Consider the following 27,971-nt stretch of genomic DNA (forward strand, 5'->3'; position numbering starts at 1 on the left):
CGCAGGCCTGCGGGCCGCCCCAGCTGGTTTGCTCCCGGCGTGTTGGAGGTCAGCGGCCGAGGCCGCACTCAGTGCCTGTGTCTCGCGCAGCTCCAGGGCTCTCAGGCGACACTGGGCGTTTCCTTTCCGGCTTCGGAAAGTTTTGTTTCGGTTCAAGGAAAGGCGCCCTGTTGACCAAAGGCTTCTCAGTCTCCTCCGGGTGGCCAAGCGGCCAAGTTTCCTCCAGCCCAGCGAGTCCAGACTATAGTCCGTTCGAGATCCTCGAAGGCCGGGGAAGCGTCTTGTGAGGAGAGAAAGCGAGTGGGCAGCCAGCCTGCCGACTCCACTGCCGCTGGCTGGCCCTTCTCTTCGCTCTGTCACTGGGCCAGTGCCCGTCGCACCGCAAACAGTGCGAGCACTCTCCCCGGTGACTCCTCTCAGGGACCCAGTTCTCCACCATTCCTAAGAGAACACTCAACCCAGCCGCGCCCGGGATGCAGAGAGATCTACCAGTACCCGAGAATGGGGACGGGGCGCATGCGCACACCATGGCCGTGGCGTCTAAGTGCTCGCCCAGCGGCGGCAGCCGCTAGGTGGCGCATGCGCCCTGGAAGGTGCGGGCCGGTCTCTGGGAAGAAGGCGGCGGCGGCGGCGGCGAAAGGCGGGGGTGCTGTGGGGGCCGGGCCGTGTTTACACAGCGGCGGGCGGGCGCGGACGCGGAACCCGGCGCGGCGGCGGCACGATGGTCATGGCGTATTTCGTCGAGAATTTTTGGGTAAGCTTAGGATGTTGGAAGTCGTGTGATTCGAAGTCCAAGGCTTTTGGCGCCTGAGCTTGGCCTGCGTGCCCTTCGGGCGGCGGCTCCTCCGGCAGGGCGAGCGTCCTCAGTCCGCCGCCTGCCGCGTCCCTCCTGGGTGAGGTCCGGCGGGCGACCGGTCATCAGCCTATAGGGACTCCCGGGCTCGCAGCCCTATGGGGACAGGGGCTGTCACCGCGGCCCGGGAGCCCGCAGCGGGGCCGCCGGCCGCCGGGGCTGGGACAAAGCGCCGGATGGGGCGGGAGACGGGACCCAGCCCCACCGGAGGCTCCTGGCGCCGCGCTCCGCGCGGGGCGTGCGCGGCGGCTGGGACGCGAAGGACGGGCCCGCGGCACAGCCGCCTCCTGCTGCGCGCCGGCTGGGAGCGCCGGGCGGAGGGGTTTTGCGTCCTGCCCTCACCGAGGGCCCCCCATCTGAGCGATCCCTTTTACCTCTGACCGTTTCCACACCAAATCCAGTGCGGGATTGGGCTGGACTAGCACTTCCTCTCAGCCTCGCAGGTCGGCTCGTGGGTTTGCGCCCAGGACTTTGCCTCTGGGCCTGTTCACAAAGCGTTTAAAAGTTGGATTTAATGTAACTGGACTCCTTGGGCTTAAATGAACGGAGACCTCCCCCTACTCTGTGCTCCTTCCCCTTCCTCATTCTTTCCACCCCTTGTCTTAGCTCAGTATTAGATTTTTCTTTGAGAATTTCTCCGGCTCCTGGTGGAGTATTTTTCTGCAGTTATTGTTTTTTTTTGTAATGGGAAGTACAGTTCAGCCATGTACAGGAAAGGAACGTGTTTACTCAGGTATCTTTCGTGAATCCCATTTTATGCCCTGACAGTTGCAAGTACTGCAGGTCCATTTTCGTTGAGATTTAGACATATTTAAAGGGGTAATCTTTTAGCTAGTAAGGAATGCATGTTAAATTCTTAATTCTCAAGTGCCTCAAGCGTGGTCTTGGTTAGTAATCAAATCAGTTCATAGTTATTTGTCTTGAATGTACCTTGTTTTCCACAAAGAACGTATATACTAGACCTTAGGTGTTTTGTTTTTTAAACAGCTTTATTGAGTTCACATTCCGTACCAATACACTCATTCAAAGTGTAGTACAATTCACAGGTTTTTTCATATGTTCATATTTTACAACATCACCATGTCAATTTTACAACAATTTCTTTATCCCAGAAAGAATCCCTAGACCCATTAGCAGTCACTCCCCATTTTCCCCCTGCCCCAGGCCTAGGCAACTAATGTATTTTCTGCCTCTCTACATTTGTCTAGTCTGGACATATCCCATAAATGGGGCCATGGTGACCAGTTTCTTTCACTTAGCATAATGTTCTCAAAGTTTATCCATGATGTAGCATGTATCAGTACTAATTCCTTTTTATGGTAAAATAATATTCCATTCCACATTTTATTAATATTTATCCAATCAGTGATGGACATCTGGTTGTTCCCACTTTTGGGTTATGAATAATGCTGCCATGAACATTTTTGTACAAGGTTTTGTGTGAACATATGTTTTCATTTCTTTTGGGAATGGGATTCCTGGGTCAAATCGTAGTCTATGTTTAACATTTTGAGGAACTGCCATACTATTCTGAAGTGGTTGTAGCATTTTACAATCCCACCAGCAATATCTGAGGGTTCCTCTCCACATGCTCACGAACACTTATTTGTCCTTTTTATTATAATATAGTGAGTGAACGTGAAGTAGTATTAATATTTTATTGTGGTTTGATTTGCGTTTCTCTGATGCTTAACATCACAGCTAATGTGCTTATTGCCTATTTTTATATTTTCATGTGCTTATTGCCTATTTTTATATTTTCTTTGGAGAAATGTCTGTTTAGATTAATTGCCCATTTAAAAATTGGGTTGTCTTTTTATAATTGAGTTGTAAGAGTTTTTTTTTTAATATTCTGGATACACACCTTATCTGATACATAATGTGCAAACATTTTCTCCCATTCTGTGGCCTGTCTTTTCATTTTCTTGATGCTGCTCTTTGAAGTAACTCATAAGTTTTTAATTCTCATGAAGTCTTGGTGAAGTCCGTCTTATCTATTTTTTCTATTACTTGTGCTTTTATTGTATCTAACCCAAAAATTATTTGCCTAACCCAAAAATTACTCCTGCGTTTTCTTGTAAGGGTTTTAGTTTTACCTCTTCTATTTAGTTTTATGATCCATTTGAAGTTAATTTTTGTGTATGGTGCAAGGAAAAGGCATAACTTCATTCTTTTGCAATTGTGTATCCAGTTGTCCCAGTACCATTTGTTGAAAAGGTTCATCTTTCCCCGTTGAATTGTGGTACCATTGTCAAATATCAATCGACCAGAAATGTATGGATTCATTTCTGTATTTTCAATTCTATTCCATTGTCAGCCTTTACGACAGCCAGTACCACACAGTTTGGATTGCTGTTGTTTGGATTACAAATTTGTTTTGTATAGCAAATTTGGAATCAGGAAGTATGAGTCCTCTAGCTTTTTCCTTCTTTTTCAGGATTATTTTGACTGCCCTGGGTTCCTTGCATTTCCAGATGAATTTTAGGATTAGCCTGTCAATTTTAGGCATTAGGTTTTACAATGGCAATTTATAAAATGTTTATAAAGAGCATTTAAAAATTGATGCTCTTATAAATGTTTTGCATATTTTTGATGCATGAATGTTTTTTAAGTTGCTAACTTAATTCCAAATTGCATCTTCACATTAAAAGTTATGTTTCATTTTCTGTTAATTGAGCTTTGAGCATAGCCTTGTTTGATGTTTTTGGCTAATATGAATAATACTTCTCTGAATATCTTTGTACACATTTTTATGTGCTTCTTGGGTATTCTTGTTACAAGAGGAATGGGAATAAACTTCAATATTTGAATTCTGGAGAGACCTCCAAATCCAATTTATGTTTTAGTTTTTGCCTTCACTTTCACTATTGAAAACAAATAGTTAATAGACTGCATTTTATTTCCTGGCTTGGAATTGGGGCTGCGAGGAGGCTCAATGAGCTAGGAAGGTCTAGGAATTAACTAAATAATTAACTTCTGATAATTTGATAGTTGTCATTTTAGGCTGGGCATGGTGGTTCACGCCTGTAATCTCAGCACTTTGGGAGGCTGAGGCAGGGGAATGGATTGAGCCCAAGAATTGGAGACCAGCCTGGGCAACACAATAGACCTTGTCTCTACAAAAAATTTTTAAAAATTAGCCAGGTGTGGTGGCATATGCCTGTAGTCCCAGCTACTTGGAAGGCTAAGGTGGGAGGATTGCTTGAGCCCAGGAGTTCAAGATTGCAATAGGTTATGATTGGTCACTGTACTCCAGCCTGGGCAACAGAGTGAGACCCTGTCTCAGAAACAGAAAACTAAAAATTCACATATTTCAGGATCATTTATAAAATAATCCCTTAAAATAGATATTAATTTAACTCTTCCCTCTAGCGTTTAAAGTGGAACTGTTAAAAGGAAATAAAATTGTTAAAATTCAAAACATCATGTTCTATATGATCAATATATGTGGTTTTCATCAATTAAAAGATAAAAACTTGTCAAAGTGAGGTAGTGAGAACCTTTGATGTTTTAGGTCTGTCTTGTCTCGTCTTCTCTTCTCTTCTTTCTTTTTTTTTTTTTTTTTTTTTTTTGAGTTGCAGTCTCACCGTGTTGCCCGGGCTGGCATGCAGTGGCACGAGCATGGCTCACTGCAGCTTCGACCACCCAAGCTCAAATGATCCTCCCACCTCAGCCTTCCGACCAGCTAGTTTTTAAATTATTTGTAGAGGTGAGATCTCGCTATGTTGCCCAGGCTGGTCTCGAACTCCTGGGCTCAAGCCATGTTCCCACCTCAGCTTCCCAAAGTGCTGGGATTAAAGGGCTGAGCCACTGTGCCCAGCCAGAGTTTTAGGTTTCTAATCAAACAACCTATTAATTGTTTTCTCCCCCACATGTATAAGGACAAACCTTTTTTGTTGTGACATTTCGTTAGAAGAAAGTTTGAATCATTGAAACTCTCTTCAAGCTCTTTTGAAAGCAGCACATTCTTCCTTTTTCTTTAAAGTATAGGTTTTCCCAATTAAAACTATATGCTAAATTGAAAATTCCTTTAATACTGTACTTTGAAGGAAAAAATTATTCAAAACTTTTTACAGAACAGGTGTTTTGTTATTGATAAGTCAGTTTTTGCCACGAAGTATAGCACCATTGATAATCAAGCTGAAATTGGACAGCAAAATTAAAATTGGACAGCAAAAATAATTTTGATAGTAGAAATTCACACCATTGCTTTTAATATGTAAAAACAATTGTTTTTTATCTTTATTTTTACATATTAAACATTATGTAACTTTAAAAAGATATTGTAAAAGATTATGTAACTTTAAAAAGATATTGATCAGTATTACAGTGAGGAAGTGTCTCTCTATGCTGCTGCTTTCTCAAAGGAATAATTGAGTACAAGTTTATAATAGTCTTGAGATTATAGCAACATTGCTATGTAATGATTAAAATGGCATTATATTTTTATGTAAACCCAGATTATTCAGCAAAAAAACCTTAATGCATTTCATAGGTAATTATTACTTAATGGGGGACAAATAAGTATGTAAAACATACCTGAGTTGAATAGTTTATAATCTTCATTTTACATAGTAATCCCAATCTATATACGATATGAAGCATTCACCCAAAGACACTAAGTAGTATTCTTTAGTATATATCACATTGTAATGAGCTGAGATTTTTAGTTAGGTGACTTTTTCCAGAGATTATCTATAGTCAGCACATCAAAAATGAACAAACAACAATTAGGTATTTTTATCCTGAAGTTTTTCCTTATTTCTTTTACTGATTAACTGTACAGAAGTCTCATTTCACTTGATTTCATTGGTTTTGTTACATTTTGATTTAAAATTAAATTGGAACATTGGTTATATATCCAAAATTTGATTTATCATTACTTGGATAAGCTGAGAGAATTAAAATGTATTTTAAAATTCTGGAATTGCTATTAATAGGTCTTTGGGATAAAAACATTATTGTATTTTTGCTTGATTATCTAATCTAAACTTAGTATCCTAGATGAGAGACTAACACACATTCTTTGGGGTTATGTATCCATATGAAATTTTAAAATATATATCTTTAGCAAGTTAGTTGAGGTGACCATATTTGAAACCCAGAATACAAGCTTTTCATTACTTGAAATTTCCAAATATTGTAGTTTGGGATACCTGCTTTTAGGATATGATCCCATCAGATGACATACCAAAACAAAATCTGTATATCTGTATATATTTACTTTATACATTAAGAGATTTGCAAATTTTACATGGTTTAATATTTAAAAGGTACAAGAGGGAGTAAATCTTCTTCTTTTTCTCTGGTAATCAAGATCTCCCTAAAGGCAATCACCACTACCAATTTCTTTCTTTCTTTTTTTTTTTTTGAGATGGAGTTTTGCTCTTGTTGCCCAGGCTGGAGTGCAATGGCGCGATCTCAGCTCACTGCAACCTCTGCCTCTCAGGTTCAAGCATTTCTCCTGCCTTAGCCTCCCCAGTAGCTGGGATTACAGGCATGCACCACCATGCCCGGCTAATTTTGTATTTTTAGTAGAGATGGGGTTTCTCCATGTTGAGGCTGGTCTCGAACTCCTGACCTCAGGTGATCCACCTGCCTTGGCCTCCCAAAGTGCTGGGATTACAGGCGTGAGCCACCGTGCCAAGCTTCACCATTACCAATTTCTTATGTGGTTTTCCAGAGATAAGACCAAATAACATAAACTCCACTAGGTTAAAATGTATTGTTGTATAACTGTTAGCAAGTTAGCCAGGCCCAACTTGTTACCATTGCAACAAGCTGTGAAAATGAAGACTACAGATTCATTTAACTTGATGCAGAAGACTTGACAGTAGACATTATAAAATTATAGTGTTTTAGATTGCACTAAAATTTGAGAGGCCCTTAGAATTTTTTAAGGGGTGTGATTTGTTTTATATTTTAGCCTTAATTATAGGAGAAATTTGGAAGTGAAAATTGATACTGATTTAGTGTGTATATATGTTCAGTTCAGGGGGAGGATTTTAGAACTTTGACATTTGAAAGGATATAAATTTGATGTCTGCGTTCTTTTTTAGCCCTACACACTGAATCCTAAATGCTGTAGTCCTTTCAGAACTACTTAAATTATTTAAGCAAAGGATGAGGGAACAGTTATGCTTTAAATCATCCTGCACATGTGGCTAATATAAGCCCTTTGAAAGTAGTTTTTTGAGTCACTGAGTTATCTCCTGAGATTATCCATCCTGATGTCATAATTCTAGAATAGTTAACAGAAGCACCCTTAGAAATTCAAATAGAAATAGGATCCCATGGAGACATAAAAAGGAAGGGAATAAGGACTTGGGTTTCAGTTTTCTTAGTGTGGAAAAATTAAAGAATATTAGAGTTGGGGCAGGTGAGGTGGCTCACGCCTGTAATCCCAGCACTTTGGGAGGCCGAGGTGGGTGGATCATGAGGTCAAGAGATCAAGACCATCCTAGCCAACATGGTGAAACTCTGTCTCTATTAAAAATACAAAAATTAGCTGGGCGTGATGGTGCACACCTGTAGTCCCAGCTACTCAGGAGGCTGAGGCAGGAGGATTGCTTGAACCCGGGTGGCAGAGGTTGCAGTGAGCCGAGATCGCGCCACTGTACTCCAGTTGGGTGACAGAGCAAGACTCTGTCTCAAAAAAAAAAAGAGTATTAGAATTGGAAGAATTTTAGTAGCAATCTGGTCCAAAAAGACAAGTATAAATTGCTGTGAGGTGGGGAGAAACAAAAACAACAGCATGACAGCAACTGAGACTTGTAATGATATCTACTATATTGATAAATGTGCAAGAGGATGTTGCTGGAATGGCCAGAGTCAGAGAGAATTAAACTGGAAAGTGTTAAAGTGTGTGATAAAGTTGAGGAGATAGTCATGCTCCCTGATGGATTTGAAGGAGTGAAGGTTATGGGAGATATATCAAGCAGGTTTGCTTGACTTTAGGGAAAAGATAGGAAAGTATAATATAAGTAAAGCAAATTAGTGGTGGTGGTGGAGCCTTAAAACCAAGGAGAGTGAGTTTTCAGTTGGTTGAAGCAACAGCCACAAGTCTGCATGGTTTTCCTTTTTAATGAAAACCATTATCATGTGATAGGTAAAACACAGAAGAATACAGAACACAAATTGCCTATAGCCTCTCCCTCTACCCTTATAATTTTCTTTAGAAATACAAAATTCAAGATAGATTCTACTATATGGTTGTGTGTCTTGGTATTTTCAGTTGATATTACCATCAAGCATTTTTCTCATGTGAATAAGTATTCTTTGAATAGGTTTCTGTGGAATGGATAGGCTGTAAATTTTTTTTTTTTTTTTTTTTTTTTTTTTTTTTTTTTTTTTAGACAGGGTCTTCCTCTGTCGCCTAGGCTGGAGTGCAGTGAGTGGCCCCATCACCATCATAGCTCACTGCAGCCTTGAGCTCCTGGGCTCCAGGGATCCTCTTGCCTTAGCCTCTGGAGTGGCTAGAACTACAGGCGCATGCCACCACACCCAGCTAATTTTTTAAAAAAATTTGTAGGGACGAGGTCTTGCTATGTTATTTAGGCTGGTCTCAAACTCTTAGCCTCAAGGGATCCTCCTGCCTTAGCCTCCCAAAGTGCTGGGATTCCAAGTGTGAGCCACCATACCTGGCCAGATAGGCTGTAATTTTCTTTAATCATTCCCATTTTGTATGGGAACTTTCAGTTTTTTTTTTTTTTTTTTTCTGTTTAGGAATTACAAGGACTGGAGATTTAAGTACTAATGTGAACAAGATGCCAGTTTAAGAAAGTAGCCTGCTGTCTCTTTGCAGGCATAGATTGAAGAGCTGAGAAAACTGAAATTGTTGGTTTAGTTTTTTTATTTTGAAAGTAATGAAAAATACTTTCATTTATAGAACATTACAGAAAACGCAAAATATATAAAAATTAAAAAATTATCTTAACTACTGTTTGCTTCTGTAGTTTTTTCTTAACCCATATAATATTTATTCACATAGCTTTAAGGATTCAGCTAACTGGCAGAGGTGAACTATAATATGAAAGATTAGGGAAGACTGAGAGGTGAGAAAAACAATTTTTTGAAAGGTAGTAAGATTTCTTTCCTTCAATCAATGAACGAATATGTTTGAGTCACTTTTGTACCTGCATCAAAGCGTTCTGAGTGCCTATTCTACATATTTTATTTTATTTTTATTTATTTAGAGACTGAGTTTCACTGTATTGCTCAGGCTGGAGTGCAGCGGCATGATCTCGGCTCTGCAACCTCTGCCTCCCGGATTCAAGTGATTCTCCTGGCTCAGCCTCCCAGTATAGCTGGGATTATAGGGGCACGCCACCACATCTGGCAAATTTGTAAAATATTTTTAGTAGGGACGGGGTTTCACCATGTTGGCCAGGCTGGTCTCAAACTCCTGACCTCAGGTGATCCACCCACCTTGGCCTCCCAAAGTGCTGGGATTACAGGTGTGAGCTACCGCGCCCGACCATTCTATATATTTTAGTAACTATTTTCTCCATTAGCAGTATCTTGCCAGTAGCTCTGCAGAGTGCTTTTAATGATCATGACTAAAAATGTCAATGTACGGTTGTCTCCCCTATCCATAATTTCACTTTCCACAGTTTCAGATCTGAGGTCAACTGCAGTCTGAAAATATTAAATGGAAAATTCCAGAAATAATTCATAAGCATTGAAATCTCACTGTGTCCTGCTTGGGATGTGAATCATCCCTTTGTCCAGTGCATCCATAGTATATACCCTTCCTGCCCATTAATCACTTAGTAGCCATCTTGGTTATCAGATTTAAAAAAAAAAAAAACAGTATATAAAGGGTTCGTGACTATCCGTGGTTTCAGGCATCCACTGGGGGTCTTGAAACATATCCCCTGTGGAGAAGAGGGGACTACTGTACACATAGAGTGTTGATGTGAAGAGGTTGTAACTTGTGGTTGAATGTCCTGAATACTTGTAGAAAAATTGCTTGCATTCATAGGCATACCTTAGAGATATTGTGTATTGAATTCAAACAACCACAATGAAGCAAGTCACAAACTTTCCTGGTTTTTCAGTGCATGTAAAAGTTATGTTTATACTATATTATTTACACTATACTGGTGTATTAAGTGTGCAATAGCATTTTATCTAAAAATATATATACCGTAATTAAAAAATACTTTATTGCTAATGCTAACAGAGGGAAGAATTGAGCACATGCTGTTGGAAAAAAGATACTGATAGACTTGCTTGACACAGGATTGCCACAAACCTTCAATTTGTAAAAATGCAGTATTTTCAAAGTGCAGTAAAGCAATGCTCAATAAAAGAAAGTGCAGTAAAATGAAGTGTGCCTGTATTTTACCCCCAGCTCCCTAGCAGTTTTCAAGGCCAGAGTGGCACTGGAGAGCTGTCATTGCATGTCTATTGAGTTCTCATCAAAGCGTATCTATAGGTTCTTCACTAAAGGGGCTGTTCTTCAAAGAAAAAATCTTTAGGATTAGTAAAATGTTTTTTGGTGTTTTTCAGAGAAGTCAAGATAAAGTGAGACTGTATCAAAAATGTTAATGTTATATTGTGCATTGACTTGTCCAGGGTTATCTAGTAAATGTCCATAAGAGCTAAATTAAAAGGAAAATGTAGACGGGATGAGAAGTTATAGTATTTATTTATTTTTGAGGTGGTTTAGAGTTGAGAGGAAGGTTAGGCATGTTATTGGTGTTTGCAGGGTAGTACCTCCTGACCCTTCTCTTACCCCTCCAAAGAACTTTTTGAAAAAAAGGAAACTTGGTAAAACCAATTTTTTAATTAGTAATGTGATTATACAATATACAATCTATCTTCTGCCTATTTTTCAAATCTTGGACTCACCAAAAGTGAATGCTGGCCACATGCAGTGGCTCACACCTGTAATCCCAGCACTTTGGGAGGCCAAGTTGGGAGGATTGCTTGAGGCCAGGAGTTGGGAGACCGGCTTGAGTAACATAGCGAGACCCTGTTTCTACATAAATTTTTTTTAAAAAACTGAATGCTATCCAGGTGTCTAATTTAGTGTTACTCTTAAAAAGTTCACCGAAGGAGAAGTTTCAAACCCTTGTCTTTTTGTTTTTTTAGAGACAGGTTCTCACTTTGCCCAGGCTGGTCTTGAACACCTGGCGTCAAGCAAGCCTCCTTGCTCAGCCTCTGGAGTAGCTGGGATTACAGGCACAAGCCTCTGACGATAAATTTTAAAAAAAATCTTAAACATGTAAAGTTGCAGAAGCCAAATGGAAATGTTTGGATTCACAAGAGGCTGTGGTTTTATGTTATATTCTTCTTGATAAATGGAAATGGTTATTCAAAATGCTAAGGATATTGTTCATATTATCTTGTTACAGATGTGACATTTTCATTTGTGATATGTAGGCAAAGTAATTACTAGCTACATTAGCCGATGAGTTTATCAGGAATCACTTCAACATAGCTGGAAGTTTTTATGGTTTCTGTTTTCAGTGGACTGTGGAAAAATCAAGTTTTGGATTATATAACACTTGCTTATGGTATCGCCTTTCCAACAAATATATTCCATTCTTCATTATTTCATTTTCACTAAGGAAAAATAAAAACTACTGCCCGTAAAGAGAGTTGTTAAACCTAGTGTATCAGTTGTCTTTTATTTCATCGAATAAATTGACATTTCTAATGTTATCTTTATGATTTACTAATTTAGGATTCATAGGATTAAACAGCAGTAGAGGTTTTCCAGGATTGTGTAGTGATCTAGTTCTATTAATATCTCATTAATTAGGCTGGGCATAGTAGCTCACACCTGTAATCCCAGCACATTGGGAAGCCAAGGCAGGTGTATCGTTTGAGGCCAGGAGTTTGAGACCTGCCTGGCCAACATGGCAAAACCCCGTCTCTTCTAAAAATATAAAAACTAGCCAGACGTGGTGGTGCACACCTGTAATCCCAGCTACTCAGGGGGCTGAAGCACGAGAATCGCTTGAACCCGGAAGGGGAGGTAGCAGTGAGCCATAATTGCACGTCTGCACTCCAGCCTGGATGACAGAGTGAGACTGTCTCAAAAACAAAAACAAACAAACGAAAATCCCATTAATTAAAGACTAGCACATAGCCTGTTGCTTCTCTTTTGTTAAATTTTGTCTATTTTCTCACTTCTCAAGTTTACTGAAAGATCTAAGTATTTTGTGATACTCAATGCTGATATGACTTAAGTACTTTACTGTCTTAACTCAGAAATCAAGATTTAGTTATTTTAAAGCACAAACTCCAAATTAAATAATCAGGAATTTCTTACTGTGTGTTAAAGAGATTGAAATGGGATTTGGTAATATGTTTTGAAAGGTCCGTGTTTATCTTTTCTTAATTATGCTGCATATTCCTTAAAATTTCGTACTTAATTTTTTGTTGTTGTTTTTTGCCAGAGTCTCACCCTGTCTCCCAGGCTGGAGTGCAGTGGTGTGATTCCGGCTCACTGCAGCCTCCACCTCCCGGGTTCAAGTGATTCTCCTGTTTCACCCTCCCGAGTAGCTGGGATTATGGGTGCATGCCACCATGCCCGGCTAATTTTTGTATTTTTAGCTGAGATGGGGTTTCACCACGTTGGCCAGGCTGGTCTAGAACTCCTGACCTCAAGTGATCTGCCTGTCTCCGCCTCCCAAAATGCTGGGATTACAAGCATAAGCCACCACGCCTGGCCTGATACTTAATTTTTTTTTTTTTTTTTTTTTTTTTTGAGACGGAGTCTCGCTCTGTCACCCAGGCTGGGGTGCAGTGGCACAATCCCGGCTCACTGCAAGCTCTGCCTCCCGGGTTCACACCATTCTCCTGCCTCAGCCTCCCGAGTAGCTGGGACTACAGGCGCCCGCCACCACGCCTGGCTAATTTTTTGTATTTTAAGTAGAGACGGAGTTTCACCATGTTAGCCAGGATAGTCTCGATCTCCTGACCTCGTGATCCGCCCACCTCGGCCTCCCAAAGTGCTGGGATTACAGGTGTGAGCCACCGCACCCGGTCACAACTTAATTTTATTAATTGTACCTTTATGGGTGATTACAAAGTGTGTGCATATATGTGTTTGTAGGTATATATATATATAGTTAATTGTAAACTTTATTAAAGCATATAATATTGCTTTATACTGTTTAAAATCATACAATAAATGAGAGTAATTAAATTAATGAAAACACCTCACATGAGCACAGGATTGCATATTAGTTAATGTTGGCTTTTTGTATTCTCAAGTCATTTTTATCTGTTTTTTTTTGTGAAACTAAAAATCTTTTTAAATTTTAGGGGGAAAAAAATAGTGGCTTTGATGTCCTCTACCATAATATGAAACATGGACAGATATCAACAAAAGAACTAGCAGATTTTGTAAGGGAACGGTATGTATTTTTTAAATAAGTAATTTGTTTAACAACTTAATAGCAATTTAAATTTTAGAATATAAATAATGGAGAAAACTTTATTTGGATTTGGAATAAAGTAATCATTGTTTTAAAATATATACTGTAATTATATCCATTTGTATCTGTCATCTACACAGCTGAGGGCTGTATAGTGGCTCAAAGTGGCTCAAAGTTTAACACCCCTGGTTTGCAGATTCCTGCTTGAAAATATTATCTACATATTTTTCACTGGATATGCTAGCAAGGTGATATAATAAAGTTGAGAAGTTTGTAGGATAAAACATTAACATTTGTTAAACATGCTAAAATGATTAGAAAAGACTAACTTTTCTGAACTTCAGTTCAATTTTATGTTTTTGTAACTTTTATTTTTAAAAGTCCTAAGTATGTATTTTAAAATCTTGCAAATTTATAAAATGTGATTGTATTTAAGACTCTTAGAATATAGTGAATTTAAAAGCTATTAAGAATAAATATAATTTGATTATGATTCAAAATCAAACAGAACTCAAAAGCTGTTATCCTACTAACTTAAAGCTATTTTGTGGCTACCCCAACTTTGTAATTATTTATATGAACACATTTAAAATCTTTGCCTTGATAATATAGGGATACTTTGGCTTTAAATTTAATACTCCATTTATTCGTGTATTCTTTCAACAATATATATCCCATCAGTGCTGTGTACCAGGTACTTGTCTGGATTATGGGAATATAGTGGTTAAGATAACAGCTTCTCCCTTCATGGAGTTTACAGACTGATAGGAATTAGGGAATAAACTATTCTATAAGTTCAGTTCTTTTCTTACTCCCTCCTCTCTACTGGAATCAACAAGGAATGCAAAAGCTCAAGTGCTCTGGGTAAGGCTCTCCTTCCTCCGGGCTTCTACATCATCATTGGCAGAAGCAAAGGAAAGGCCGCAGAACTCTGCATCTCTTGGCATGTTCCTTAGCCTTCCCTCTTCCCTACACCTCACTACTATCACTGTCTACTTTGGAACCATCAGGGCAGATATTACGCCTTTGAGCCCTGTTTTTGTTAGTCACCTTAAGAAGTCCAGGACTCCTGGGTTATCCTTCTTTTGCCCAGAATCTATCCCTTTCTGATTCTTTGGGTAGTGAGACAATCCGTCGTACTTCCCCTTTACTACTTTATTTTTCTCCATGTATGTATAACTGTCTGATAAAAGTGATATTTCATTTATTTATTTTTCTGTCTCTTCCCACTAGAATATGAACCCAACAAGGGCAGGGATTTTTGTCTTTTTTTGCTTATTTTGTCTTTTTGCTCTATTTATGCACTTCTGATAGTGCTTGTCACTTGGTAGGCCCTCAATAAAGGTTTTTCCGTAGAATGAATCTCTAACTTCATTATACTGATCCCAGCTATCATTATTTTTGCCTGAACTTCAGCGGTAGCTCCTAACTGCTCTATCTACATTTGTTCTTATTTTCCTGCAACTTACTCTCTCTACTGTAGTTGGAGTGGTTTTTTTGAAGTATAGTACAGATCAGTTTGTTACCTCTTCTCTTTCAGCCATCTCAAGGGCTTCCCATTGCTCTTAAGATAGGCCTGCATATTCTGACCCTAAAACTACCTTTCAGGTCTTATTGTTCTAGGCTCTATGCTAGGCATGGGATACAACAGAATATTGTCTTACAGGAGAACATAGAAACAATTAACAAAAATGAGTAATAACAAAACTGCATACATAGTACAAAGAGATACATGAATTACAGGCTGCTCCTTATTCTTTCCACTCCAGAGATACTGGGTATCTTACAGACAGGCTTCCTCTGTCTAGTCCAGGCTTTGTAAATACTTATTCTTCTCTTCACCTAGTTAATGCCTACTTATTCTTTAGAGCTCAGCAGTGTGGTCACTGCTCTAAGGATGCCTTTCCTAATCTCTCTGACTAGGTCAAAAACACCTAATATAATCTTTTGTTACATCACCTATCTCTTTGTAGTATTTATAAGATTTGGTATTTATTTTTATTTGTTTTTATGTTCCTCTGTGAAACAGTATTTGTTTGTATCCCAGCGGCTAGCACAAAGCCTGGAACAATAGGATAATCATATTTCTTGAAGGACTCAAAGAGAAAGGAAAAAATGTAAACTTTGTATACGTTATCTGATTGATTGATTGATTGATTTGAGACAGAGTCTAGCTCTGTCGCCCAGGCTGGAGTGCAGTGGCTTGGATTCTGCTTACTGTAACTTCCGCCTCCTGGGTTCAAGCGATTCTTGTGCCTCAGCCTCCCAAGTAGCTGGGATTATAGCCCTGCGCCACCATGTCCGGCTGATTTTTGTATTTTTCTTTTTTTTTTGAGACAGAGTCTCGCTCTGTTACCCAGCCCAGGCTGGAGTGCAGAGGTGCAATCATGGCTAACTGCAACCTCTCTGTCCTGAGTTCAAGCAATTCTTGTGCCTCAGCCTCTTGAGTAGCTGGGACCACAGGCATGCGCCACCATGCCTGGCTAATTTTTGTATTTTTTGTAGAGACGGGGTTTTGCCATGTCGACCAGGCTGGTCTGGAACTCCTGACCTCAGGTGATCCGCCCATCTCGGCCTCCCAGCATGTTGAGATTACAGACATGAGCCACTGTGCCTGGCCAGGCTCATTTCATTTTAGTTCTGAATAATATTCTGTTGTCTGAATGTACTACATTTTATCCACTGACTTAGGGACATCTTGGTTGCTTCCAAGTTTTGGCAATTATGAGTAAAGCTGCAGTAAACATCTGTGTGCAGGTTTTCATGTGAACATAAGTTTTAATTTAATTAATTAAATTAAATTTTAAATACCAAGGAACGCAGTTACTTGATTATATGGAAAGAATATGTTTAATTTTGTAAGAAACTCATCTTCCAAAGTGACAATACCATTTTGCATTTTAACTAGCAATGAATTAGAGTTCATATTGCCCCACATCCTTGCCAGCATTTGGTGTGGTCAGTATTCTAGATTTTGGCTGTTCCAGTAAGTGTATAGTGGTATGTTATCATTGTTTTAATTAGCATTTTGCTGATAACATATGATGTGGAGCATCTTTGCTTTTAATTTTTTTTTGTAGAGGCAAGGTCTTGCTATGTTTCCCAGGCTAGTCTCGAACTCCTGACCTCAAGTGATCCTCCTTGCCCAGCCTTGCAAAGTGCTGAGATTATAGGTGTGAGCCACTGCACCTGGCTTTTTTGTTGTTGTCAAGATGGGGTCTCAGCATGTTGCCCAGGCTGGGCTTGAACTCCTGGTCTCAAGCAGTCCTCCCACCACAGTCTCCCAAAGCACTACGATTACAGGAGGGAACCAGCACACCTGTCCTCCGTCTTTTCATGTGCTTATTTGCCAGCTGTGTATCTTCTTTAGTGAGGTATCTGTTAAGGTCTTTGGCCCATTTTTGTTTTTAATGTGGTTGTTTGTGTTCTCACTATTTTTTTTTTAAATTTTTTTATTATACTTTAAGCCCTGGGATATATGTGTGAATGTGCAGGGTTGTTACATAGGTATACGTTGTGCCATGGTGGTTTGCTGCACCCATCAACCTGTCATCCACATTAGGTGTTTCTCCTAATGCTATCCCTCCCCCAGCCCCCCAGCCCCCAACCCCCAAACAGGCCCTGGTGTGTGATGTTCCCCTCCGTGTGTCCGTGTGTTCTCATTGTTCAACTCCCACTAATGAGTGAGAACATGTGGTGTTTGGTTTTCTGTTCTTGTGTTAGATTGCTGAGAATGATACTTCCAGCTTCAACCATGTCCCTGCAAAGGACATGAACTCATGCTTTTTTATGGCTGCATAGTATTCCATGGTGTATATGTGCCACATTTTCTTTATCCGGTCTATCATTGATGTGCATTTGGGTTGGTTCCAAGTCTTTGCTATTGTGAACAGTGCTGCAATAAACATGTGTGCATGTGTCTTTATAGTAGAATGATTTATAATCCTTTGGGTATATAGCCAGTAATGGGATTGCTGGGTCAAATGATATTTCTGGTTCTAGATCCTTGAGGAATTGCCACACTGTCTTCCACAATGGTTGAACTAATTTACACTCCCACCAACAGTGTAAAAGCATTCCTATTTCTCCACATTCTCTCCAGCATCTGTTGTTTCCTGACTTTTTAATGATGGACATTCTAACTGTCATGAGATGGTATCTCATTGTGGTTTTGATTTGTTTGCATTGCTCTAATGACCAGTGATGATGAGCTTTTTTTCATATGTTTCTTGGCTGCATAAATGTCTTCTTTTGAGAAGTGTCTGTTCATATACTTTGCCCACTTTTTGATGGGGTTGTTTTTTTCTTGTTAATTTAAGTTCTTTGTAGATTCTGGATATTAGCCCTCTGTCAGATGGATAGATTGTAAAAATTTTCTCCCATTCTGTAGGTTGCCTGTTCACTCTGATGATAGTTTCTTTTGCTGTGCAGAAGCTCCTTAGTTTAATTAGATCCCATTTGTTAATTCTGGCTTTTGTTGCCATTGCTTGTGGTGTTTTAGTCATGAAGTCTTTGCCTATGCCCATGTCCTGAATGGAATTGCTTAGGTTTTCTTCTAGGGTTTTTATGGTTTTAGGTCTTACGTTTAAGTGTTTAGCCCATCTTGAGTTAATTTTTTGTATAAGGTGTAAGGAGGGGGTCCAGTTTCAGTTTTCTGCATGTGGCTAGCCAGTTTTCCCAACACCATTTATTAAATAGGGAATCTTTCTCATTGCTTGTTTTTGTCAGGTTTGTCAAAGATCAGATGGTTGTAGATTTGTGGTGTTATTTCTGAGGCCTCTCTTCTGTTCCATTGGTCTATATATCTGTTTTGGTACCAGTACCATGCTGTTTTGGTTACTGAAGCATTGTAGTATAGTTTGAAGTGATGCCTCCAGCTTTGTTCTTTTTGCCTAGGATTGTCTTGGCTATACGGGCTCTTTTTTGGTTCCATATGAAATTCAAAGTAGTTTTTTTCTAATTCTGTGAAGAAAGTCAGTGATTGCTTGATGAGGGTAACATTGAATCTATAAATTACTTTGGGCAGTATGGCCATTTTCACGATATGATTCTTCCTATCCATGAGCATGGAATGTTTTTCCATTTGTTTGTGTCCTCTGTTATTTCCTTTAGCAGTGGTTTGTAGTTCTCCTTGAAGAGGTTCTTCCCATCTCTTGTAAGTTGTATTCCTAGGTATTTTATTCTCTTTGTGGCAATTGTGAATGGGAATTCACTCATGATTTAGCTCTCTGTTTGTCTCTTATTGGTGTATAGGAATGCTTGTGATTTTTGCACATTGATTTTGTATCCTGAGAATTTACTGAAGTTGCTTACCAGCTTTAGGAGATTTTGGGCTGAGACGATGGGGTTTTCTAAATATACAATCATGTCATCTGCAAACAGAGACAATTTGACATCCCCTTTTCCTATTTGAATACCCTTTATTTTTTTCTCTTTCCTGATTGCCCTGGCCAGAACTTCCAATACTATGTTGAATAAGAGTGGTGAGAGAGGGCATCCTTGTTTTGTGATGGATTTCAAAGGGAATGCTTCCAGTTTTTGCCCATTCAGTATGATATTGGCTATGGGTTTGTCATAAATATCTCTTATTGTTTTGAGATACGTTCCACCAATACCTGGTTTATTGAGCGTTTTTTGCATGAAGTGGTGCTGAATTTTGTTGAAGGCCTTTTCTGCATGTATTGAGATAATCATATGGTTTTTGTCATTGATTCTGTTTATGTGATGGATTACATTTATTGATTTGTGTATGTTGGACCAGCCTTGCATCCCAGGGATGAAGCTGAGTTGATCGTGGTGGATAAGCTTTTTGATGTGTTGCTGGATTTGGTTTGCCAGTATTTTATTGAGGATTTTTGCATTGATGTTCATCAGGGATATTGGCCTGAAATTTTCTTTTTTGTGTGTGTGTCTCTGCCAGGCTTTGGTATGAGGATGATGCTGGCCTCATAAAATGAGTTAAGGAGGAGTCCTTTTTCTATTGTTTGGAATAGTTTTAGAATGAATGGTACCAGCTCCTCTTTGTACCTCTGGTAGAATTTGGCTGTGAATCCATCTGGTGCTGAGCTTTTTTTGGTTGGTAGGCTATTAATTACTGCCTCAATTTCAGAGCTTGTTATTGATCTGTCCAGGGATTCTACTTCTTCCTGGTTTAGACTTGGGAGGGTGGATGTGTCCAGGAATTTATCCATTTCTAATAGATTTTCTAGTTTATTTGCATAAAGGTGTTTCTAATATTCTCTGATGGTAGTTTGTAATTCTGTTGAGTCAGTGGTGATATCCCCTTTATCATTTTTTATTGTGTCTATTTGATTCTTCTCTCTTTTCTTGTTTGATATTCTGGCTAGCAGTCTATTTTGTTGATCTTTTCAAAAAACCAGCTCCTGGATTCATTGATTTTTTTGAAGGGTTTTTCGTGTCTCTATCTCCTTCAGTTCTGCTCTTAGTTATTTCTTGTCTTCTGCTAGCTTTTGAATTTGTTTGCTCTTGCTTCTCTAGTTCTTTTAATTGTGATGTTAGGGTGTCAATTTTAGATCTTTCCTGCTTTCTCTTGTGGGCATTTAGTGCTATAAATTTCCCTCTAAACACTGTTTCAGCTGTGTCCCAGAGATTCTGGTATGTTGTGTCTTTGTTCTCATTGGTTTCAAAGAACTTACTTATTTCTGCCTTAATTTCGTTATTTACCCAGTAGTCATTCAGGAGCAGGTTGTTCAGTTTCCATGTAGTTGTGCAGTTTTGAGTGAGTTTCTTAATCCTGAGTTCAATTTGATTGCACTGTGGTCTGAGAGACTGTTTGTTATGATTTCCGTTCTTTTGCATTTGCTGAGGAGTGTTTTACTTCCAATTATGTGGTCAGTTTTAGAATAAGTGTGATGTGGTGCTGAGAAGAATGTATATTCTGTTGATTTTGGGGGGGAGGGTTCTGTAGATGTCTGTTAGGTCTACTTGGTCCAGAGCTGAGTTCAATTCCTGAATATTTTTGTTAATTTTCTGTCTCGTTGACCTGTCTAATATTGACAGTGGGGTGTTAAAGTCTCCCACTATTGTTGTGTGAGAGTCTAATTCTCTTTGTAGGTCTCAAAGAACTTGCTTTATGAATCTGGGTGCTCCTGTATTAGGTGCATATATATTTAGGATAGTTAGCTCATCTTGATGCATTGATACCTTTACTGTAATGGCCTTTTTCTCTTTTGATCTTTCTTGATTTAAAGTCTGTTTTATCAAAGACTGGGATTGCAACCCCTGCTTTTTTTTTTCTTTCCATTTGCTTGGTAAATATTCCTCCATCCCTTTATTTTGTGCCTATGTGTGTCTTTGCACGTGAGATGGGTCTCCTGAATACAGCACACCAGTGAGTCTTGACTCTTCATCCAATTTGCGAATCTTTGTCTTTTAATTGGGGCATTTAGCCTGTTTACATTTAAGGTTAATATTGTTATGTGTGAATTTGCTCCTGTCATTTGCTAACTGGTTATTTTGCCCGTTAGTTGGTATAGTTTCTTCATAATGTCGATGGTCTTTACAATTTGGTATGTTTTTGCAGTTGCTGGTGTCAGTTGTTTCTTTCCATGTTTAGTGTTTCCTTCAGGAGCTCTTGTAAGGCTGGCCTTGTGGTGATGAAATCTCTCAGCATTTGCTTGTCTGTAAAGGATTTTATTTCTCCTTTGTTTATGAAGCTTAGTTTGGCTGGACATGAAATTCTGGGTTGAAAAGTCTTCTTTTTAAGAATGTTGAAAATTGGCCCCCACTCTCTTCTGGCTTGTAGGATTTCTGCAGAGATATCCGGTGTTAGTCTGATGGGCTTCCCTTTGTGGGTAACCCGACCTTTCTCTCTGGCTGCCCTTAACATTTTTTCCTTCATTTCAACCTTGGTGAATCTGACAATTATGTGTCTTGGGGTTGCTCTTCTCGAGGAGTATCTTTGTGGTGTTCTCTGTATTTCCTGAATTTGAATGTTGGCCTGTCTTGCTAGGTTGGGGAAGTTCTCCTGGATGATATCCTGAAGAGTGTTTTCCAACTTGGTTCCATTCTCCCCATCATTTTCAGGTACACCAATCAAATGTAAGATTTCGTGTTTTCACATAGTCCCATATTTCTTGGAGGCTTTGTTCATTCTTTTTTATTCTTTTTTCTCTAATTGTCTTCATGCTTTATTTCATTAAGTTAATCTTCAGTCTATGATATACTTTCATCCACTTGATCGATTTGGCTATTGATACTTGTGTATGCTTCACAAAGTTCTCGTGCTGTGTTTTTCATCTCCATCAGGTCATCTATGTTCTTCTCTAAACTGGTTATTCTAGTTAGCAATTCGTCTAACCTTTTTTCAAGGTACTTAGCTTCCTTGCATTGGGTTAGAACATGCTCCTTTAGCTTAGGGGAGTTTGTTATTATCCACCTTCTGAAGCCTACTTCTGTCAGTTTGTCAAACTCATTCTCCATCCAGTTTTGTTCTCTTGCTGGTGAGGAGTTGTGGTCCTTTGTGCTTGAAACACAGGGCCCTGGTGGTGTAGGCACCCGAGGGAATCTCCTGGTCTGCAGGTTGCGAAGACTGTGGGAAAAGCATAGTATCTGGGCTGGCATGCACCATTCCTCACAGCACAGTCCCTCACGACTTCCCTTGGCTAGGGGAGAGAGTTCCCTGACCCCTTGTGCTTCCTGGATGAGGTGATGCCCCATCCTGCTTCTGCTCGCTCTCCATGGGCTCCACCCACTGTCTCACCAGCCCCAGTGAGATGAGCTGGGTACCTCAGTTGGAAATGCTGAAATCACCTGCCTTCTGCATTGATCTTGCTGGGAGCTGCAGACTGGAGCTGTTCCTATTCAGCCATCTTGCCAGCTGCCCCCTTATTAGGTTTTAAGAGTTCTTTATATATTTTGGATAATGGTCTTTTATCAGGTGTGTCATTTGCAAATATTTTCTCACAGTCTGTGATTTGTTTTCTCATTCTTTTGATACTGTCTTCCAAAGAACAGAAGTATTTAATTTTAACAAAGTCCAACATATCCATTATTTATTTTATGGATTTTGCGTTTGGAATACCTTTAGGTATTGGAATGCCTTTAGATATTGTGTCTAAAAAGTTATCACCATAGCCAAGGTCTGGTGTATTGGAGTGCCTTTAGATATTGGAATGCATTTAGATACTGTTCTAAAAAGTCGTCACCATACCCAATGTTGTCTAGGTTTTCTCCTATGTTATCTTCTAGGGGTTTTGTAGTTTTATGTTTTACATTTAGGTCTGTAATACATTTTGAGTTAATTTTTGTGAAGAGTGTAAGGTCTGTGTCTGGATTCATTTTTTTTTTTTTTTGCATATAGGTGTCCAGTTGTTCCAGTACCGTTTATTGAAAATACTATCTTTGTTCCATTGTATTGCATTTGCTCCTTTTTTTTTTGAGACAGAGTCTCGCTCTGTCACCTAGGCTGGAGTGCAGTGGCGCGATATCTGCTCATCACAAGCTCCGCTTCCCGGGTTCGTGCCATTCTCCTGCCTCAGCCTCCCAAGTAGCTGGGACTACAGGCACCCACCACCACACCTGGCTAATTTTTGTATTTTTAGTAGAGACGGGGTTTCATTGTGTTAGCCAGGATGGTCTCGATCTCTTGACCTCGTGATCCACCTGCCTTGGCCTCCCAAAGTGTTGGGATTACAGGCGTGAGCTACCATGCCCAGCCTTTTTTTAATACTTTTAAGTTCCGGGATACATGTGCAGAATGTGCAGGTTTGTTCCATAGGTATACATGTGCTGTGGTGGTTTGTTGCACCCATCAACCTGTCATCTACATATCTACATTAGGTATTTCTCCTAAAGCTATCCCTCCCCTAGCTTTGTTTTTTTATTTTTATTTATTTATTTTTTTGACACAGGGTCTCATTCTGTCTCCCAGGCTGGAGTGCAGTGCAGCCTCCACCTCTTGGGCTAGATCAATTCTTCTGCCTCAGCCTACTGAATAGTTGGGACTATACACATGTGGCACCATGCCCAGTGTCTTTCAAAGTGACAATACTTTTTTTTTTTTTTTTTTTAATTCAGACAAGTTTTCACCATGTTGCATAGGCTGGTCTCAAACTCCTGTGCTCAAATGATCTGCCCACCTCTGCATCCCAAAGTGCCGGAATTTTACAAGCATGAGCCACTGTGCCCCACCTGATTTATTGTAGCTTCATAATAAGTCTTGAAGTTGGGTAGTATCAGTCTTCCAACTTTGTTCTGCCCCTTCAGTATTTTGTTGGCTCTTCTAGATCTTTTGCTGTTTTTGGTTTTTTTACTATTACCAAGTAATGTTGCCTTGAATAGTTTTGCACAATTGTCCTGGTATGCGTATATATACATTTATATTGGGTATATACTCTGGAGTGGAAGGTATACGTATACATAAGGTATACGTATGTTCAACTCGAGTGACTGATACCAAAGAATTTTCCAAGGTGGTTGTATCAGTTTACACCACCTTCCATCCTTGTTTGAGAGTTCCAGTTGCTTTATGTTCTCATCAACTCTTGGTATTGTCAATCTTTTAATTTTAGCTTTTTTGATAATAGTAGTATCTATCTCATTGTGACCTTAATTTGCATTTCTCTGGTGAGTAATGGGATGATATGTTTTTCTTTTTCTCTCCTCACAACCTGTCGTTTATGTGAATTATTGAAATTTGTGTGTTAAATCAACTTCCCATTCTTGGTCTAAGCACAATTTGGTGGGGATGTAGTTGATCATTTTATGTGTTAGTGGATCAATTTGCTGCTATTTTATGTGCAATTTTTACATCTATACTTGTGAGTGAGATTGGCCTGAACATTTTCTTTCTCTAAGTGTACTTGTTAGGTTTTGGTATCAAAGTTTGTTGGCTTCATAAAATGAATTGGGGAGTATATCCTATTACTGTATTTTCTGGAAAAATTTTTGAAAGATTATTGTTTTTTCCTTATGTGCTTAATAGAATTTTCTGGTAAAGCCATCTGGGCTTGAAACTGTCTTTGTAGGAAGGTTTTACGTTACATATTTAATTTCTTTAATCATTATAGGACCATTCAGATTTTTTAGTTCTGTGAGTTTGAAAAGTTATATTTTTCTATGAATGTCTTAATTTTATCCACACTTTAAGGTTTATTGCAAAAATTTATTATTATTATTATTATTATTTTTGAGACAGGGTCTCACTGTCATCCAGGCTGCAGCCTTGACCTCCTGGTCTCAAATGATCCTCCCACCCCAGCCTCCCAAGTAGCTGGGGCTATAGGGATGCACCACCATGCCCAGCTAATTTTTGTATTTTTTTTTTGTAGAGATGAGCATTCACCAGGTTGCCCAGGCTGGTCTCAAACACCTGAGCTCAAGCAATCCTTCTGCCTCAGCCTCCCAAAGAGTCGGGATTACAGGCATGAGCTATTGCACCTGTCCTGATTTCTATATGTTACACTTGGTTGATATGCCTTTCGAGTCTCTTAATCTATAGGCACCCACCGCCTTACCTTTCGTTGTTGAAGAAACCAGAGTATTTGTTCTAATAGGGCCCCATATCCTGGAATATGCTAATTGCATATGTGTAGTTTATTAAATGTCTTCCTTTATCCCTGAATTTCCTAAAAATTATCATTTAAATCTAGCAACATGATCAAATTCTCTTCAGTACTTTTTTTTTTTTGGACTGTCTCACTCTGTCACCCAGGCTGGAGTACAGTGGCATGATCTTGACTCACTGCAACCTCTACCTCCCAGGTTCAAGCGATTCTCCTTCCTCTGCCTCCCCGAGTAGCTGGGATTGCAGGTGCATGCCACCACGCCCATCTCATTTTTGTATTTTTAATAGAGGCAGGGTTTCACCATGTTGGCCAGGCTGATCTCAGACTCCTGACCTCAGGTAATCCACCCACCTCGGCCTCCCAAAGTGCTGGGATTACAGACATGAGCCACCGCGCCCGCCTCTGTTCAGTATTTTGGAAAGAATACTTCTTAGGTGGTGGTGTGTACTTCCACCAGAGGCATATATTATCCAAATAGAACTGTTTCGTGATGTTAGTGGCCATTGGTGATAATCACCTAGATCTGTTATTTTATTAAGGATTTGCTTTCATTTATATTTTTGCTGGGTGTGGAATTCCAGTTGGTAGATTTTTTTAATTAATTTTTTTTTGAAGATCGTTCCATTATCTATAGTTGAGATGTTAGCTATCAGTCTAGTTATTGGTTCTTTGAAGGTGACATTTGGTGGTGGGAAGAGTTTGGTTGCTTTTAAGATTTCTTTATTTTGTTCTTTCTCTTTTTAATTTTCAGCGGTTTTTACTATAATGTGACTAGAACCAGATGTAATTGTTTTTAAACAATTTATCCTCTTAAAGTTTGTTGGGCTGCTTGGATCTGTGGTTAATATCTCTTATCAGTTTTGGAAAATTCCCCATTATTATTTCTTCAAATATTTTCTCTAACTTATTCTTTCTCTTTACTCATTTATCCGACTTTTCTTGCTTTGTCTTTTACATCTCTTCTCTGTTTTTCATTCTTTTTTGTCTTTCTGAACTTTAATGTTGGATAAATTATTCTTACCTATCTTTTAATTAACTAGATCTCTATTTTTTTAATTTTCCATTTTTTTCATCTCCTTTTTATGGTATAAATCTCAATATAGTATATCTAATCAGCTGCTAAACCCCATCCAAGGAGATATTAATTTTGGTTGTTGTATTTTCTAGATCTGTAATTTGCATTTTTTTTTTCTTTTTTGCAAATTTGGTGTGCTTTCCTCCACTTCTTAAAATGACCAGTTCTCTACTGAAATTCTTTTGGAGTCTCTACTTGAAGGGCATGGGATTTTTCTATGCTTTCTACCTTTAGTGGACCTGAACTCATTTACTTTTGGCTCCCTTACCCAGTGAGGCTGAGAAAAGCTCTGTTTCACTTCTCAACTGATCAGCGACCTCTTCTGGATACCCCCAAGGAAGAAGCTGCCTCACATACCTGACTGACTTGTCTGGATGCCCTTCTCTTGGATCTTGATTCTTAACTGCCCCTTAAGTTTTCTAATGCTTTTCAGTTACCTTTCCCCCACCCTCAACTTACCATGTTTTCTAAATTTTCCTCAGTGAGAAAAGTTTTTGTGTCAATAATGTTATTCACTATTACAGGGTAAGTATCCCTTATCTGAAATGCTTGGGACCAGAAGTCTTTTAGAATTAGAATTTTTTCAGATTTTGGAGTATTTGCATATACATAACAAGAAATCTTGAGGGTGAGACCCAAGTCTAAACTTGAAATTTGTTTATGTTTTATACACACCATATACTCATAGCCTGAAGGTAATTTTATGCAATATTTTAACTATTTTTCTTTTTCTTTGTTTCTTTTTTTCTTTTTTTTTTTTTTGAGACGGAGTCTCGCTCTGTCGCCCAGCTGGAGTGCAGTGGCACGATGTCGGCCCACTGCAACCTCTGCCTCCCGGCTTCATGCCATTCTCCTTCCTCAGCCTCCCAAGTAGCTGGGATTACAGGCGTGTGTCACCAAGCCCAGCTAATTTTTTTGTATTTTTAGTAGAGACGGGGTTCCACCATGTTAGCCAGGAAGGTCTCAATCTCCTGACCTCGTGATCCACCTGCCTCGGCCTCCCAAGGTGCTGGGATTACAGGCGTGAGCCACCGCGCCCGGCCTATTTTAACTATTTTTCTACATGAAACAAAGTTTTGACTGAATTTTGACCATGACCTGTCATGAGGTCAGGTGTGGAATTTTCTGCTTTTGGCATCATGTTGGTCCTCAAAAAATATATAGATTTTGGAGCATTTCTGATATTTTGATTAGTGATGCTTGTTTGTTTATTTATTTATTTGAGACAGAGTTTCGCTCTTGTTGCCCAGGCTGGAGTGCGGTGGCATGATCTTGGCTCACTGCAGCCTCCGCCTCCCGGATTCAAGCAATTCTCCTCCCTCAGCCTCCCGAGTAGCTGGGATTACAGGCACCCACCACCATGCCCAGCTAATTTTTGTATTTTTAGTAGAGACGGGGTTTCACCATGTTAGCCAGGCTGGTCTTGAACTCCTGACCTCAGGTGATCTGCCAGCCTTGGCCTCCCAAAGTGCTGGGATTACAGGCGTGAGCCACCGTACCTGGCTGATTAGGGATGTTTAATCTGTACTGGAAATTGAACTTCTTTACCTTGCTGTTAAACTCACCCATTGATATACTAATATTAACTTTTTTGGATGAACAAAGTATTACTCTTGTAGTAATAGTATTTTAAAATGACAGAAGAGCTTAAAGGAGCAGGAAAGAGTCACAGTATTATCAGCGAGAGGCAGTTACTGTTAATATTTCCTTTTTGTTAGAGAGCTGGTTTTTGTGCAAATTTGGTTGGGGAAGAGTTTGGAGATTAGATATTCTGAGTTTGAGATGGTTCACATATCTTAATTATGTTTGGGGCAGTTAGATATTGAACAGATGGGTCAGTGCAAGAGCAGTGTGAAGATCTGGATTTAGACATTAGAAGCAGAAAGTTAGTTGGACCAATCAAAGTAAATGGAGGGATGATGGTGGTTGTAGAATGTTCCCCTATTAAGGGTAGCACACATTGAGAAGAGCCAGGCGAAACGTAAAACTGTAAGTTTTGTAGTGTTAAGAAGGCCATACATGCCGGGCGCTGTGGCTCATGCCTGTAATCCCAGCACTTTGGGAGGCCGAGTGGGGTGGATCACAAGGTCAGGAGTTTGAGACCAGCCTGACCAATATGG

At 39.5% G+C, this 27,971-nt stretch overlaps 1 protein-coding gene across 2 annotated transcripts in view; it reads left to right on the plus strand.

The window, feature by feature from the left end:
* The first annotated feature begins 467 nt into the window (after positions 1-467).
* Positions 468-27,971, plus strand: part of FCHO2 (FCH and mu domain containing endocytic adaptor 2) — a 127,301-nt gene continuing 99,797 nt past the window's right edge. For both annotated transcript variants that reach the window (XM_054488367.1, XM_063664894.1), the window contains exons 1-2: positions 468-754; positions 13,136-13,227. In XM_054488367.1, the coding sequence (XP_054344342.1) occupies positions 722-754; positions 13,136-13,227 (125 nt within the window). In that variant the 5' untranslated portion in view covers positions 468-721. The remainder of the gene's footprint in view (positions 755-13,135; positions 13,228-27,971) is intronic.

The sequence above is a fragment of the Pongo pygmaeus genome, chromosome 4, assembly GCF_028885625.2.
Source record: "Pongo pygmaeus isolate AG05252 chromosome 4, NHGRI_mPonPyg2-v2.0_pri, whole genome shotgun sequence".
In the NCBI taxonomy this organism is placed as follows: domain Eukaryota; kingdom Metazoa; phylum Chordata; class Mammalia; order Primates; family Hominidae; genus Pongo; species Pongo pygmaeus.